General features: G+C 43.5%; 1 protein-coding gene across 1 annotated transcript; it reads right to left on the bottom strand.

Moving 5' to 3' along the window:
- PIN4 (peptidylprolyl cis/trans isomerase, NIMA-interacting 4) lies at positions 1,595-14,080 on the bottom strand. Its single transcript, XM_003135180.4, has 4 exons — positions 13,932-14,080; positions 11,145-11,218; positions 3,178-3,297; positions 1,595-2,821 (listed from the first exon to the last, which is right to left on the bottom strand). The coding sequence occupies exons 1-4, from the start codon at positions 13,972-13,974 to the stop codon at positions 2,663-2,665; spliced, it is 396 nt and encodes a 131-aa protein (XP_003135228.1). The 5' UTR covers positions 13,975-14,080; the 3' UTR covers positions 1,595-2,662.

The following is a 14,516-nucleotide window of genomic DNA, read 5'->3' as shown; positions in this document are numbered from 1 at the left end:
TGTGTCTGGAATTTAATGTTTCCTTTCATTATGAATATAGGCAACACATTGCAGAAGTACTAGCAGCACCTGCGACTTTGTCACTAATAGAAATCAGAGATTCCATAGTTATTGCAGCTGTTTCAAAATACCACTGGTATTCATCACCACAAAAGCATGGAGGTTTTTAGACCTACCACCACTAGCTCTCACTTAATATGTTAATAAAGAGGCATATGTAAAACAATTTAAAAACTTTTCACTGTAATTGTTGTCCTTTGTGATCCTATATTGTTGTCCTTTGTAATCCTCTGTATTTTAACATTCTGGAGTTCCCATTGTGGCTCAGCGGTAATGAACCCGACCAGTATCCATGAGGATGCAGTTTCCATCCCTGGTCTCTCAGTGGGTTAAAGGATTCGGCGTTGCGGTGAGCTATGGTATAGGTCACAGATGAGGCTTGGATCCCACTTTGCTGTGGCTGTGGTGTAGGCCAGCAGCTGCAGCTCCGACTTAACCCCTAGCCTGGGAACTTCCATATGCCACAGGTGTGGCCATAAGAAAAAAAAATAAAATCAACATTCTTTTCAAAATTTCCTTCAAGGTTTTCAGATTTTATAGCCCTTATTTAGAGACTTCAAATTTTTTTTTTTTTTTGTCTTTTTGCCGTTTCTTGGGCCGCTCCCGCGGCATATGGAGGTTCCCAGGCTAGGGTCTAATGGGAGCTGTAGCTGCCAGCCTACACCACAGCCACAGCAACGCCGGATCGTTAACCCACTGAGCAAGGGCAGGGATCAAAACCGCAACCTCATGGTTCCTAGTCGGATTCGTTAACCACTGCGCCACGACGGGAACTCCCCAATTTTTTTTTTTTTAATGGTCACACTTGTAGCTTATGGAAGTTCCCAGGCCAGGGACAGAAGCAAAGCCACAACTGTGACCTACACAGCAACTGTTGTAATGCTGGATCCTTTAACCCACTCTGCTGGGCCAAGGATGAACCCGCATCTCCACAATGACTGTTGCAGTCCGATTCTTTTTTTTTTCTTTTTAGGGCTGCGTCTTGTGGCATATGGAAGTTCCCAGGCTAGGGATCGAATTGGGGATGCAGCTGCCAGCCTATACCACAGCCACAGCCACAGCCACGCTAGATCCAAGCCATGTCTGTGACCTACACCACAGCCCATGGCAACACCAGATCCTTAACTCACTGAGTGGGGCCAGGGATCAAACCTGTATCCTCACGGATACTAGTTGGGTTTGTTACTACTGAGCCACAATGGGAACTCTGCAGTAGGATTCTTAACCCATTGTGCCATGGTAGGAATTCCAAGAGAGACATTGTTGTGAATGTGGTTTTTGAAGCAGTTTCATCTAAAACCTGCTATTTTAATTATCTCTCTGTATCACATTGCCCTATCTATGTATCCCAGGGAATGGGGCAGCCTCTAGTCTGAGCAGTGGGAAAAATCTCATGGAGGCATAGCCTGCTGGAGCACTCAGAAACTTTTCTAAAACGGGAAACTTAACTCTAAAGTGAAGTTGCCACTATGTGAACATGTCAAATGCAGCTGAGAGAGAACAGTGTGTTAAAAGAATCGCTGTTAAGACCCAGTTGTGTTGGAAAAGTTTTATTTTTGCAGCAGTATAGTATTTATAGTATTCTTTATACTTTTTTGGGAAATTTTAAAAATCAGACTTATTGAGGTATAATTTACATGTAATAAATGCATCCATCTCAAGTGTACAGCTTTGAGTTTTAACAAATGTTACCATCATTACAATCAAAATAGAGAACATTTTCATCAATCCCAAATTTCCTTTATCTCTTCCTTTCTTTAGTTTTTTCTGCGTCATAAATGTGTCTTTATAAATTTAAAAACACAGATAAACAGAACATTGGCCTGAAAGGGACTGTCATAACACAACCCATACATTTGAGGATGAGGGAATGTTTTGTCTTTGTTTTGGGGTGTTTTTGCCACGCTGGCAGCATGTGGAAGTTCCTGGGCCAGGGATCAAACCCACACCACAGCAGCTATCTGGGCCACTGCTGTGACAATGCCAGATCCTTAACCTGCTGAGCTACCATGGAACTCCAAGGGAATGTTTTCATGCTGACATTTCTCCCTTTAACCAGCACTTGGTGAATGGCTGCTGCTGAGTGTAGTACAGTGGAAGAACTGAGTGCCTTTTTTCTTCCAATAAACATTTATTTAAAAAGAAAGGAGTTAATGCTGAATGGCCATTGTGTGCCATGTACTATGTAATGATAGTGGTGCTAATAATTGTCTTGGCAGGTCAGTGTTGGCTAGCTTATAAATAAGCTGTCTAGGAACTTATTTTATGGTTTTCATATGCTAATCCATCTATTCAATGTCCAGTTCAATGTTGAATTGTGTGAGCTGATATGTGGCTCCTCTAGAGATGGTCTCTAACTTATGGGATATCCTGAGAATCAGATAAAGTAGTTCTGGGAGGAAAGGGACTACAGGTTAAAAGGAGTCTGCCTGACTTATCTTGGAGAACTATCGACTAAATACCACAGTGCACACCAGTCTTTACCCACCTGATTTTGTACCCACAAACCCACAATGACAGAGTTCATAAAATACAAGGATTAATTCAACACCTTTTGAAGGAAACAACAATGTATAAAACACATGCAGTCTTTCATACAATTTTATTTTCTCCCTTCAACCATTATAATATGATACCCAAATTTTGTCTTAACTGGAGGGTCTGTAAACACAGGCTTATCCAGCACACTTATAGGCAAGGCGAATGCTGCTTCTTGAAATGGTCCCACCATGGACCCTCTGGTCATCCAACCCAAGTCGCCCTGAAAAACCCAAAAGATATATGATGTCATGTGGCCCCGAAGAGGAACAGTTCTACTGTAGCTGGAGAATCTCCCAATATGAATGCTAAGGTTCCTATGTTGGAAAGAAGTAGGCTTGATGAGGACAAACAGGTGGAAGAGGTCCAACCCTGGGCTGAAAACACAAGCACTCAGTGTTGCTGGGTGTCTGTCAGCTGTGCAAGTTTGGTCATGACTAGGTTTAGACACAAGTTGGACATTTCTGCTTTTAAGATCTTTAAACCAAGATATGGCTAAAGATAGGGCAGAACACAGAAATAATCCCTACTGCTCTGGGTCCTCCATGGGAGACATTTTAAGTGATAAGAGCACCATACCCCTTGCCTGGCTTTATCTTCACTATATTGTGCAGCCACTTCATTGAATTTCATTCCAGACTTTAGCTTTTCCATGGCTTCCAAGATTTTTCCATGTTTTTCACACAGAATGTGTCTGACCTATGAGAAAAAACATGTTCATGTAATACTTGGAGACCCAAGTGATTCTTTTACTCACAGTACAGCAGTCATGTCAGGATCACCCCATTAATGAAAACACACATTCAGGAGTTCCCGTCGTGGCTCAGCGGTTAATGAATCTGACTAGTATCCATGAAGATGCAGGTTCAATCCCTGGCCTTGCTCAGTAGGTTAAAGGATCAGGCATTGCTGTGAGCTGTGAGCTGTGGTGTAGGTCGCTGTGGCTCGGATCCTGTGTTGCTGTGTCTGTGGAGTAGGCCAGCAGCTACAGCTCCGATTGGACCTCTAGCCTGGGAACCTCAATATGCTGCAAGTGCGGCCCTAAAAGGCAAAAAAAGGAAAACACACATTCACTCACAGCAATGGAAAATCCTGGAAATCTTCCCAGTTGGGTGCTGGCCACAAACCTACTTCGCTTATCAAGACATTATCTCAGATGCCAGATTTAGATGAAAAATGGGCACCTGGATGTGGGAAGCTCCCATCTTTTACCAAGTACCTCAACAGTAACAGGAAGAGGAAACATGATAATTGTTGAGGGCTTAGGTCCTCCTGGAGGCAAATCCCAACTCTCTTGTATGATCTTAGGCATTTTTTTTTTTTCTTTTTAGGGCTGCCCCCTCGGCATATGGAGGTTCCTAGGCTAGGGGTTGAGCCTACACCACAGCCACAGCCACGCCAGATCTGAGCCACGTCTGCAACCTACACCACAGTTCATGGCAACGCCAGATTCCTAACCTATTAAGCAAAGCCAGGGATTGAACCCATATCCTCATGGATACTAGTCGGATTCGTTTCCACTGAGCCGCAGTGGGAGCTCTTTAGGAATGTTTTTAAACCTCTAAATGTTTTCCCATTTGCAAACTGAGATAATAACCAGTACCTATGTGTTCTCACAGGACTGTATATATTGAGATAATGCAGCTAGCATTCAATAAAAATTAGCTACATTATTTCATCAGAGTAGGGATGATATGAAAAAAAAAAGAAAAAACCACCAGGAAATACTTTTTACCAAAAGAGGCCCAATGTATAAAGCTTCCTCACAATTTCACTTTGAAAAAAAAATCATATGTTGAAGATTAAGAATACTCAACCCTAGAGACGTATTCAAATGGAACATGTTTAAAAAGTCACTATACCCTTAAAAATGATCTTGTTAAGATATCTATTTTGGAAGATTTCCCATTTCTCATTCCAAATGAATCTATTGTTCATGTTTCATTATAGGTGACACATTAGGATGGGGGCTTAAGGTGTCTCCCTTTCATAAATTTAGAGACAAACAAACCAAGGTTGTCTTTAGGATTCAACTACTGAAACTGGTGGCAAGAGGAGCCTGGGCCCACAGGAGTAACTTCCTGACTAGAGGAGCCGCACAGGAGATACAGACACAGCAAAGGTAAGAATGTGTCAAAGAGCAAGGCTCAGAGAGGCAAACTTCTATAGAATATGTCCAGCAGGAGCTCCTGTCATAGTGCAGTGGAAACAAATCTGTCTAGGAACCATGAAGTTGCAGGTTCGAACCCTGGCCTCGCTCAGTGGGTTAAGGATCCAGCGTTGCTGTGAGCTGTGTGGTGTAGGTCGCAGACGAGGCTCAGATCTGACATGGCTGTGGCTGTGGCCAGCAGCTACAGTTCCAATTAGACCCCTAGCCTGGGAACCTCCATATGCTTGGGTGAGGCCCTGAAAAGCAAAAAAAAAAAAAAAAAAAAAAAAAAAAAAAATACGTCCAGCACTGTCCAGGGGAGACAAACAATCTGGACACTAGGGAGACACATGTTGGGGGACAAGGATGGTTCCTCAGACCTCATCTCGGCCTGGCTAAAACAGCTTCTTGACTGCCTCCCTCTTTCTGCTGTCACACTCATAAAGCAACCTTCTGGTTTGATGTTTGGCAAAGTACACAGAGCATTCAAGGTCACAGAAAGGGGATCCCATCAACCGCTTTATAAATGAATAAACACGTCTTCTGGTATAGACTGACGGGTTAGACATAATGAGTCTGTCGTACCTGTGGGGTTTGCAAGTGTGACCAACCAACTGGCACCTGCATGAGCCTGGCATCTCAGAAGAGAGCCAATTCCTCTAGATAGAATGTGGGAGTGATGAGCATGGAGGTGGCAGCTGACACTCTGGGAGGTGATGGATCACCCAGGGAGCCTACATAGGACTCGAAGAGGAGGAAAGTAGGCTAAAGACATCCTTGGAGAATATCAATGTTTAAGCAATGAGCAAAGAAGGAAGCTCAACCAGCATAATAAAAAGGAAGAGCCAGACAGGTAGAGAGAAAGGCGTGCTAACAGAAACCAAGGCAAGAGAAAGTTTCAAGGAGGAAATGGTCAACAGGATTAAATGCTGCAGAGTGATCAAGTTAGGAGTACAATCAACTTAGTGATGATTTTCTTCCCTTTCAAAAGTGCTCCATAATTTATTTTCTATTGTACTTCCAAATTATTTATCAATTAAATCAAACTAAATTTTTCAGGTCATTTTAAGACTTAATTGGCTCCCATGTTTAAAAATTATTTTTTTTTTGCTTTTTTTTTTACGGCTGCACCTGTGGCATATGGAATTTCCCAGGCTAGGGGTTAAATCAGAGCTGCAGCTGCCAGCCTACACCACAGCCACAGCAACTCAGAATCCGAGTCTTGTCTGTGACCTACACCAGCTCACAGCAACACTGGATCCCTGACCCACTGAGCAAGACCAGGGATCGAACCTGTGTGCTCATAGACACTAGTCAGATTCGTTTCCACTGAGTCATGATGAAAACTCCCCAAATTTTATTTTTTATTAAAGTATAGTTGATTTACAATGTTGTGCCCATACATATATATACATTCTTTTTCTCATTATCTTCCATCATGTTCTATCCCAAGAGACTGGATATAGTTCCCTGTGCTACACTGCAGGACCTCATTGCTTATCCACTCCAAATGCAAGTCTGTATCTCCCAACCCTAAACTCCCTGTCCATCCCACTCCCTCCCACTTGGCACCCACAAGTCTGATCTCTATGTCTGTCTGTGAGTCTGTTTCTGTTATGTAGATAAGTTCATTTGTGCCATATTTCAGATTCCACGTATACGTGATATCATATGGTATTTTGTCTTTCTCTTTCTGATTTATTTAAGATGATAATCTCTAGTTGCATCTGTGTTACTGCAAACTCTTAGAGAATCCAAGTCAAAACTACAATAAGGTACTACCTCACATTGGTCAGAATGGCCATCATTAATAAGTCTACAGGAGTTCCTGCTGTGGTGTCTCTGGAGCTTGGGATGCAAGTTTGGTCCCCAGGCCAGCACAGTGGGTTAAAGATCCAGTGTTGCGGAGTTCCTGTCGTGGCGCAGTGGTTAACAAATCCGACTAGGAACCATGAGGTTGCGGGTTCGGTCCCTGCCCTTGCTCAGTGGGTTAAGGATCTGGCGTTGCCGTGAGCTGTGGTGTAGGTCACAGATGCAGCTCGGATCCCACGTTGCTGTGGCTCTGGCGTAGGCTGGCGGCTACAGCTCCCATTAGACCCTAGCCTGGGAACCTCCATATGCCATGGGAGTGGCCTAAAGAAATAGCAAAAAGACAAAAAAAAAAAAAAAAAAAAAAAAGATCCAGTGTTGCGGCAACTGTAGTGTATGTCGCAAATGTGGCTCAGATCTGATCCCTGGCCCAGGAACTCCATATGCCATGGGGCAGCCAAAAAAGAAAAAGTCTCTAAGTCTACAAATAACAAATACTTGAGAGGGTGTGGAGAAAAGGGAACCCTCCTACACTATTGGTGAGAATGAAAATTGGTAAAACCACTATGGAAACATGGAGGTTCCTCAGAAAACTACAAAAAGAATACCATATGACCCAGCAATCCCATTCCTGGACATATATCCAGACAAAACTTTCACTCAAAAAGATACATGCACCCCTATGTTCACAGCAGCACTATTCCCAACAACCAAGACATGGAAACAACCTAAATGTCCAAAACAGATGAAGGGATTAAGATGTGTTACATATATACAATAGAATACTATTCAGCCATAAATAAGAACAATGACTGATCAAGGTCCTAAGCAAAAGCCACTTCAGAATAGTAAGTGCAGAAGCCATACTGCAGCAGCTGACTGAGGAAGTAACAGGAAGTGGGAAGGTGATGTGGATGGGGTTCTCCCAACTGAGTTTGAAAAGGAGAAGAAAGGGTTCTGTTCAGATGGAAAGAGGGTTAGGGCATGGATATATTTTAAAGATCCCTGGATATATTTTCAGAATGAAGGGAAAGATGCAGTAAAAAATGGCCGAAGACAGAGTAAAGAGGCAGAGATAAATGAAGAAGCAAGGGCTGACATTCCAAACACTGATGAAAAAATTAGTCTTAAAGGAAGAAAGGTGAGAAGAGAGAGAAGGGAGGGGTGAGTGAAGATAACTTTGCTGAGGGGCTGGAAAGTCAAGGAGTTCCTGACAACAGGTCTGGTTTCCATTTTCTTGTGACAATTAGAACAATATTTAAGTTACTGAGTACTTCATACTCTAGGTATTGTGCCAAGCGCTTTACAGGGATGACCTCATGGAATCCTCACACCAACCCTGTGAAATTGGATCAGTGGGTCTCAACCCTGGCACATGTCAGAATCACCCCCAGAGCTTCCAAAAATATATCAAAGTCTGGTCCCCATCGCCCCCACCCCAGAGATTCTGAGGCAGCTGGTCTGGGGTGGGTCCTCAGGCACTGAGAGTTTTAGAAGCTCTCCAGGTGAACTTGTACTCTAGGATGTACTCTAAGAATCACTGGGTGAAACTGTCTGCTGGCTGACAGGAGCAGGGTGGTAGATGGCTTGAGGCGAGTGGCAAAGGACTGAGGGCTTAGCTCAGGTTAGAGACCAGTTATCAGTGGCCCAGATCCCTGGGTGGTGTGACTCTCCAGCAGAGCCCAGCAGTTCTGGGTCTGAGTGTAAACAAAGTTGACCATCAGACTGAGCCTGAGTTGTAGTCTGGCAGGTGGGTGCAACAGATGACCAAAAGGAAAAGGAGTCAAGGCTCCTTGATCCAGTAGTCACACCCTTTCATCTAATTTCCAGCCTAAAGGACATCCAGGGCTTGGAGAGCAGACACATAGCCTGGGAAAAGGTGGGGAAAACTGGGTGGGCTTGAGGGCCTGGAGATCTATGTGCGGAGAAGAATAGAACAGGACTGGGGGAGGTGGGAAGTAAGGGAAAGGAGGGAAGCTGTGGTCAGCAGGTGAGTTTCAGAATCTGAGCAGCTCAGTGACAAAGGGCGGGGGTGGGTTCAGGAATGGGGTCTAAAGCAGGAGGTTGAAGGAGTCTAGATCCTAGAACACTGGAGGGTTTGGGATCCCTCCCCTACTGGGGCCTTTGCAAACACTGGCAACAGCCCAGCTGTCCTCTGGCAGGAGAACAGTTCAACACACCTCCCCTCTGTGGGATGCTACTCTGCACTACAAAGGAACAGACTAAGGATACATGCAACAACCAGAATGAAATCTCCAGAGTTATGCTGAATGAAAAAAACCAATCCCCAAAGGTTACATACGGTATCATTCCATTCATATACATCATTTTTTTTTTTTTTTTTTTTTTTTGCTTTATAGGGCCGCACCCACAGCACATCCAAGTTCCCAAGCTAGGGGTCGAATCAGAGCTGTAGCCGCTGGCCTATGCCACAGCCATATGCAGTGGAGCGGTCCCTTAGGTTAGGTGCTTGTGAAGGTCAGCACATAAGGTGAAAACATCACAGCCCAAATTCCCCTGCAACATCCCTTATGAAGATGCTGTACTGGAGACCAACACGTCAGCCCTCATTAAGCCCAACAAGGCCTGTCTCCGTGGCCTGTGTTGTAACAATGACCATTTCCTCAGCTGGACACCAGGACCAAAGAGCTGGCTTATTTTCAGACACCATGTTTTATGAAAATTATCTTTGGATGCCAGAATCCCAGTTCTCATGGTTGGATGTTCCTATGACAATGGAGATCGACTATGGAAAAGCAAATTCACATCTCCTATCTCACTTGCTCTTTCTCTGGGTTCACTGAGTAGAAAAGTAGGCAGAATGGCCCACACTATGTATTTTCTCTCCCCCCCCCTTTTTTTTGGTTGCATGTGTATAGTTGCATTTATATAATGCAATTCCACAACAGCACTTACCATACAGCAATGAAATTTCTCTCTTTACCTAACTGCTCCCAACTAGACTTTGATAACAGGGACCATCTTTTATCTGCTTTTTTTAAATACCCAGAATTTAGTACACTGCTTGACACAGGGCAGATGTCACTATATCCTTATTGAATGAATGAATCAAAGTATGGAAGTCCATACTAAAACATGGAAAATGCCTTGTTATGTAGCACTATGTGGTATAATTCTGTTTTCAGATTAGATTTTCCTGGGGCAGACACTATTCTGGCACTAGGTTAAGTACTTCAAGTAATTACTTGCAATAGTCTCCCACCCTCATTTTCATGATCAGGGCTCTGGCTTGTAGCTCACCAGGGGAGAAGCTATCTAATGAGAACTGTGCCTTTGCTTGTTTCTGTTTGTTTGTTTTAGGGCCACACCTGAGATATACGGAAGTTCCCAGGCTAGGAGTCAAATTGGAGCTGCAGCTGCTGGCCTAAGCCACAACACCAGTTCCGAGCTGCATCTGCGACCTATGCCACAGCTCAGGAAATTGCCAGATCCTTAACCCACTGAGTAAGGCCACGGATTGAACCCATGTCCTCATGAATACTAGTCAGGTTCCTTAATGCTGAGCCAGGATGGGAACTCCTGCCTTTGCTTGTTTATCTCAGCTCTTGGTTTTAGCAAATATTATTTCATCCTGAGAAATGATTCATTTGCTTTCTTGGGAAGATCTAATTTAATACATTTTAAGAAAAAATACTAGATTTTGAAGAAATTCTGGATGTCTGAGAAAACATTTGAGAAAATATTTAAAAGGAATTATTAAAAATTTTTTTTGCTTTTAAAAATTTTTTATTATAGTTGATTTACAATGTTCTGTCAATTTCTCTGTTCAGCAAAGTAACCCAGTTATACAAATATATACATTATTTTTTTCACATTATCCTCCATCATGTTCCACCACAAGTGATTGGATATAGTTCTCTGTGCTATATAGCAGGACCTCATTGCTTATCCACTCCAAATGTAATAATTTGTAAAAACAAACAAACAAAAAGGCTTTTTTAAATTTAAAAAAAAATCTTCATTTCAGGTTCTTTTTTGAAAAATATCTTTTGTGGGGTATTAATTCTAGGTTGACAGACCTATCTTTCAGAACTTTAAAGATGCTGTTCCATTATCTCATGGCTTACACTGCATCTGATGAAAAACTGAACATTATTTAAATCACTTGCCCTACATTTAATGTGTCTTCTTTCTCTGGTTGATTCATTGAGTTTTCCTTTTTTTTTCCTTTTTCATTAGTTTCTCTATGGTCTTCTTTTTTAATTTTAAATGATTTTTATTTTTTCCATTATAGCTGGTTTACAGTGTTCTGTCAATTTTCTACTGTACAGCAAGGTGACCCAGTCTTATGACAAATATTATTAGAGTATAGCTGACTTACAAAGTTGTGTTAGTTTCAGGTATGGCAAGGCAAATCAGCTATACATATACATATATCCATAAAAGGAATTACTTTTCATAAGTGGGAGTGATCTATATTTTCCATTTTTGTGTTATCTTGATCTTACATCAGTATTAGGCTAGCCTCTTAGAATAAGTAAACTGCCTTTTCCTTTTATGTGTACCAAAATAACCAGGTATATATGTTATTTGTATTTAACATGAAAAAAAAGAACAAGTGACTCACCTTTACTGCATTGCCACCACCTTTGGGGCCCTGAGGCTTTTTGTCAGCACTGTCACTCCCAGAGGCTACTTTTCCTTTAGAGAAGAGATGACAGGTACTCATTTAAACTTGTTATTTACAGAGAAGTTCAACATAACAGGAGTTGATACTTCCACCATAGCACTAAGCTTCAAAAGGGAACTCAGTAGACACTTTACTTCATGAAGCTAAATTAATCTATGATTCACCTCTCTTCAAACAGGAAATTTGTGCCCTACATAAACCCTTCACAGAAAATGGATACACAAGTAAGTGTGCTGTAGTTGAATGGGAGCACCTAAAGCCCAGCCTGGATTCCTTGCATCCACTTTGAAATCCTGCCCTCTAAGGGCAAACCACTGAGCTCTTGGGAGATTTCTAATAAGCACTGCAACCATGTATTTGAGTACTCACAATTCCAATAAGTAGAATCTCCAAGAATGTATTTTAAAGATCAAATTTCCCACCATCCAGATTTGGATAAACAATACATTCATGTCCAGACTCTTGGAGTCTACTACATTGCCTATTGATACCTTCCAAAGAAAAGTTACTGATATTCAGATTAACAACCACTGGCAGCATTTTACATTTTACTACTGTGTCATTTTGCTACTATGTCAACTTCTGCACTGATGGCAGCATACTTACTGTTGGAGGCTGATGTTCCTAAGAACTATTGTTGGATTAAGTGTTCAGTTCAATAAACATTTCCTAAGTAACTAAGTTCCAGGCAAAGACATAAAGATGAACAAGCTCCCTTGCTCAGGGAGCTCATATACTACTGGGAAGATGGTTATATAAAGTTATGCAAAGCAGATCTCTTCAGGAGAATGAGGTATGCTCTACAGACAGGTGGCTGTGGAAGCAAAGAGGGATATTTTAGCCAGTCAGGGAAGTTTTCTTGGATGAGTAGGAGCTGACCAGGCAAAGAAAGAACAAAGGCGGGGAGACGCTTCAGGGTGGGGGAACAGTGCAGTATGTGTAGAAGACTATGGATGAAGCCAAATCTGAGGTGGGAGTGGGTGAGATGAGCCCAGGGGAGGTGGCTGGGGGTTAGGGTATGCGGGTCTTTGGGCCCCATTAAGGAAATTGGAATTGATCCTAGGAGTAATAGGGAGCCATTGAAAAGTTTTATTCAGGACTCTCCATCTTACTTGTCTTGGATCTCCACTGCCTAGCATACAACAGTTGTTCAATAAATGTTCAACCAAACTGAAAACCCAAAATTCTGACCACCAAATGGCTAGGAGAATGTTACGGCCACAGGAGTTTTATTACATCAAATTCTTAAGTGAGTCTGCTGTACACTGACACTAGAACAATAATGCCTTCCAGTTATCCCATCCTCTCCCCTACTCGATGCTATCATCTTCTGACGGCCAGCTCACTGGCTCTGACTGAGGACTCTGGCACCAACTTCAAGCTTCCATTCCACCCTCACTCCTGCCATGAGTTTAGATGACCTTACCACCTATGCAGAGGAATCATCCAACAGCCTAACCTCGCACTTCTGGAGCTCCATCCCAAATGTCCATGCCTTCTACTCCAAGCTGCCTGTTCCCAGGGGCACACGATGGAACTGTGCCACTCAGAACTAGTGGTTCAGTCTTTGGCTCAATTTCCTGTCCTTCCAAGCTTTCTCATGCCTCATTCCCACAACGCAGGCCCTTTAATTCCACAAAAACCACTCTCCCACTCAATCCCTTTATCCTGCTATGTTCCCCTAGACTAACAGACTTCTCCTTCCCTTCCCACTCTGGATCCCATGCTTGATCATCTGAACTGCGTTTCCACTGGTACTTGTAATTCCCTTACATTGCTCTTCTTCTGTTATCATTGTCCAACAAAATCTTAACTTTGGCTCAAGGCTACAACCTAGCTCTTTTCAGTCCTGTATTGTGTCAGTTATATGGTACTCAGTAAATCATGACTGTGCTATGTCCTCTACAAAGTCATGGCCTTCAGTCTTATTCAGGCTCTCAGCCCTGAAGGCGACACTTTTATTAATGTTTCATCCCCTCTCCCATGATCCCAACGACAATTTCAAACCTTTACCACTCTCTTCAAGACCCCTACTCCGTCCCTGCCTCCTGAGTCTTAAAAACTACCCCTACCTTCCACTTTATTAAAATATTGAGGTCATTAAACCTGATCTCCTAGAAACTCCACCCCTCCTCCTCTCTGGCTCCAATTTTCACAATCACATCCATCTTCATCTCTTTCCCTGTGACCTCAAGCATATTGTGACCCTCTCCTATTCCAAGAATAACTGATCCACCGTTTTTCTCCTAAGTCTCACGCCTCTGTACCTTTCCCTCTCAAACCCTACTGGATCTGTCAGCCTCATTCCCAAGTTTTGCCCATTGTGAAGAAACAAACAAAATCAAAATTTCAAACTTTCTCGTAATCCTCTTCTATGTACCATCTAATCCCCATTTTTTGCCCCCCACCCCCGCGGCATTCGCAAGTTCTGAGGCCAAGGATCGAACACGTGCCACAGCAGCGACCCGAGCCGCTGTAGTGACAACTCCTGATTCTTAACCCGCCGAGCCACAAGGTAACTCCCCCATGCTTTTAAATAAAAATTTTCCTGAGAAGTCCACACTGCTTCCAACAATTATCACTATAATTCTCACTATATCACTTCCTGGTCAGTGCTCTAGTCACTAGCCACCCGCTGCCTCCGTCCCAGATCCCGGGAATCCCCAGTCTGCTCCCTCGCTCTTCACCCGACCCCATTCTCCTCAGCTGCTCTGGCTGCTCTACCTTTCCCCCCTTTTCCCGATGCGCTTTTTCCTTTCGGTGGCATCTCCGAAACTGGTCGTCGAACTCTCAGTTGCTTTAGTTGCCACACAAAGCCCCTTCAAGCCCCACGGGTATGTCCTAAACATATGCCTGCAAGCGGCATGGCAATTGGCCATTCTTACTGCGGCTCAGGAAGCAGGCATATCTTGGGGCAGACCCGGTCCTTTGGCTCTAGGGCCAATGGGGCTAAACAAATCTGACCAATAAAAAGCTCGGGCCGGGTAGGGGGGCGGAGCTAGAGGTTGGGCAGGGACGGGAAACCCCGCCTCTGCGCTATTTGCTGCTTCTGTCTCTCGACCTTATTTGTGCACCGCTTCCCTCATTCCCCCGCCCGCCTCTTCCACGCATGCGTAGTGGTACCCGCGGGCTTCTGCAGTCCCTCGCCCCGGCTCTACTTATTCTCGCGCGGCGGGCAGACAAAGGCAAAGCGGGAAGCGACCCGGCGGTTGCTTCTCGGTCCTGCCCCATCCTGCACGCGAGCGGCAGATTGTCTCTTTTGGGTTTTCGTTTTTAAAGTTGATTTTGCAGCTTGTAGCTGACTTAGTT

This window comes from Sus scrofa, chromosome X (genome assembly GCF_000003025.6).
Source record: "Sus scrofa isolate TJ Tabasco breed Duroc chromosome X, Sscrofa11.1, whole genome shotgun sequence".
Taxonomy (NCBI): domain Eukaryota; kingdom Metazoa; phylum Chordata; class Mammalia; order Artiodactyla; family Suidae; genus Sus; species Sus scrofa.
Note: the sequence above shows the minus strand (reverse complement) of the source record. Positions and strands in the feature narration are given on the sequence as shown.

Excerpts from the sequence above, each read along its gene's own strand:
- PIN4 (XM_003135180.4), bottom strand. The coding sequence starts at position 13,974 with ATGCCACCGAAAGGAAAAAGCGCATCGGGAAAAGGGGGGAAAG. Across the intron at positions 11,219-13,931 it reads ATCGGGAAAAGGGGGGAAAG|GAAAAGTAGCCTCTGGGAGT; the intron begins GTAGAGCAGCCA and ends TCTTCTCTAAAG. Across the intron at positions 3,298-11,144 it reads GTGGTGGCAATGCAGTAAAG|GTCAGACACATTCTGTGTGA; the intron begins GTGAGTCACTTG and ends TTTTTCTCATAG.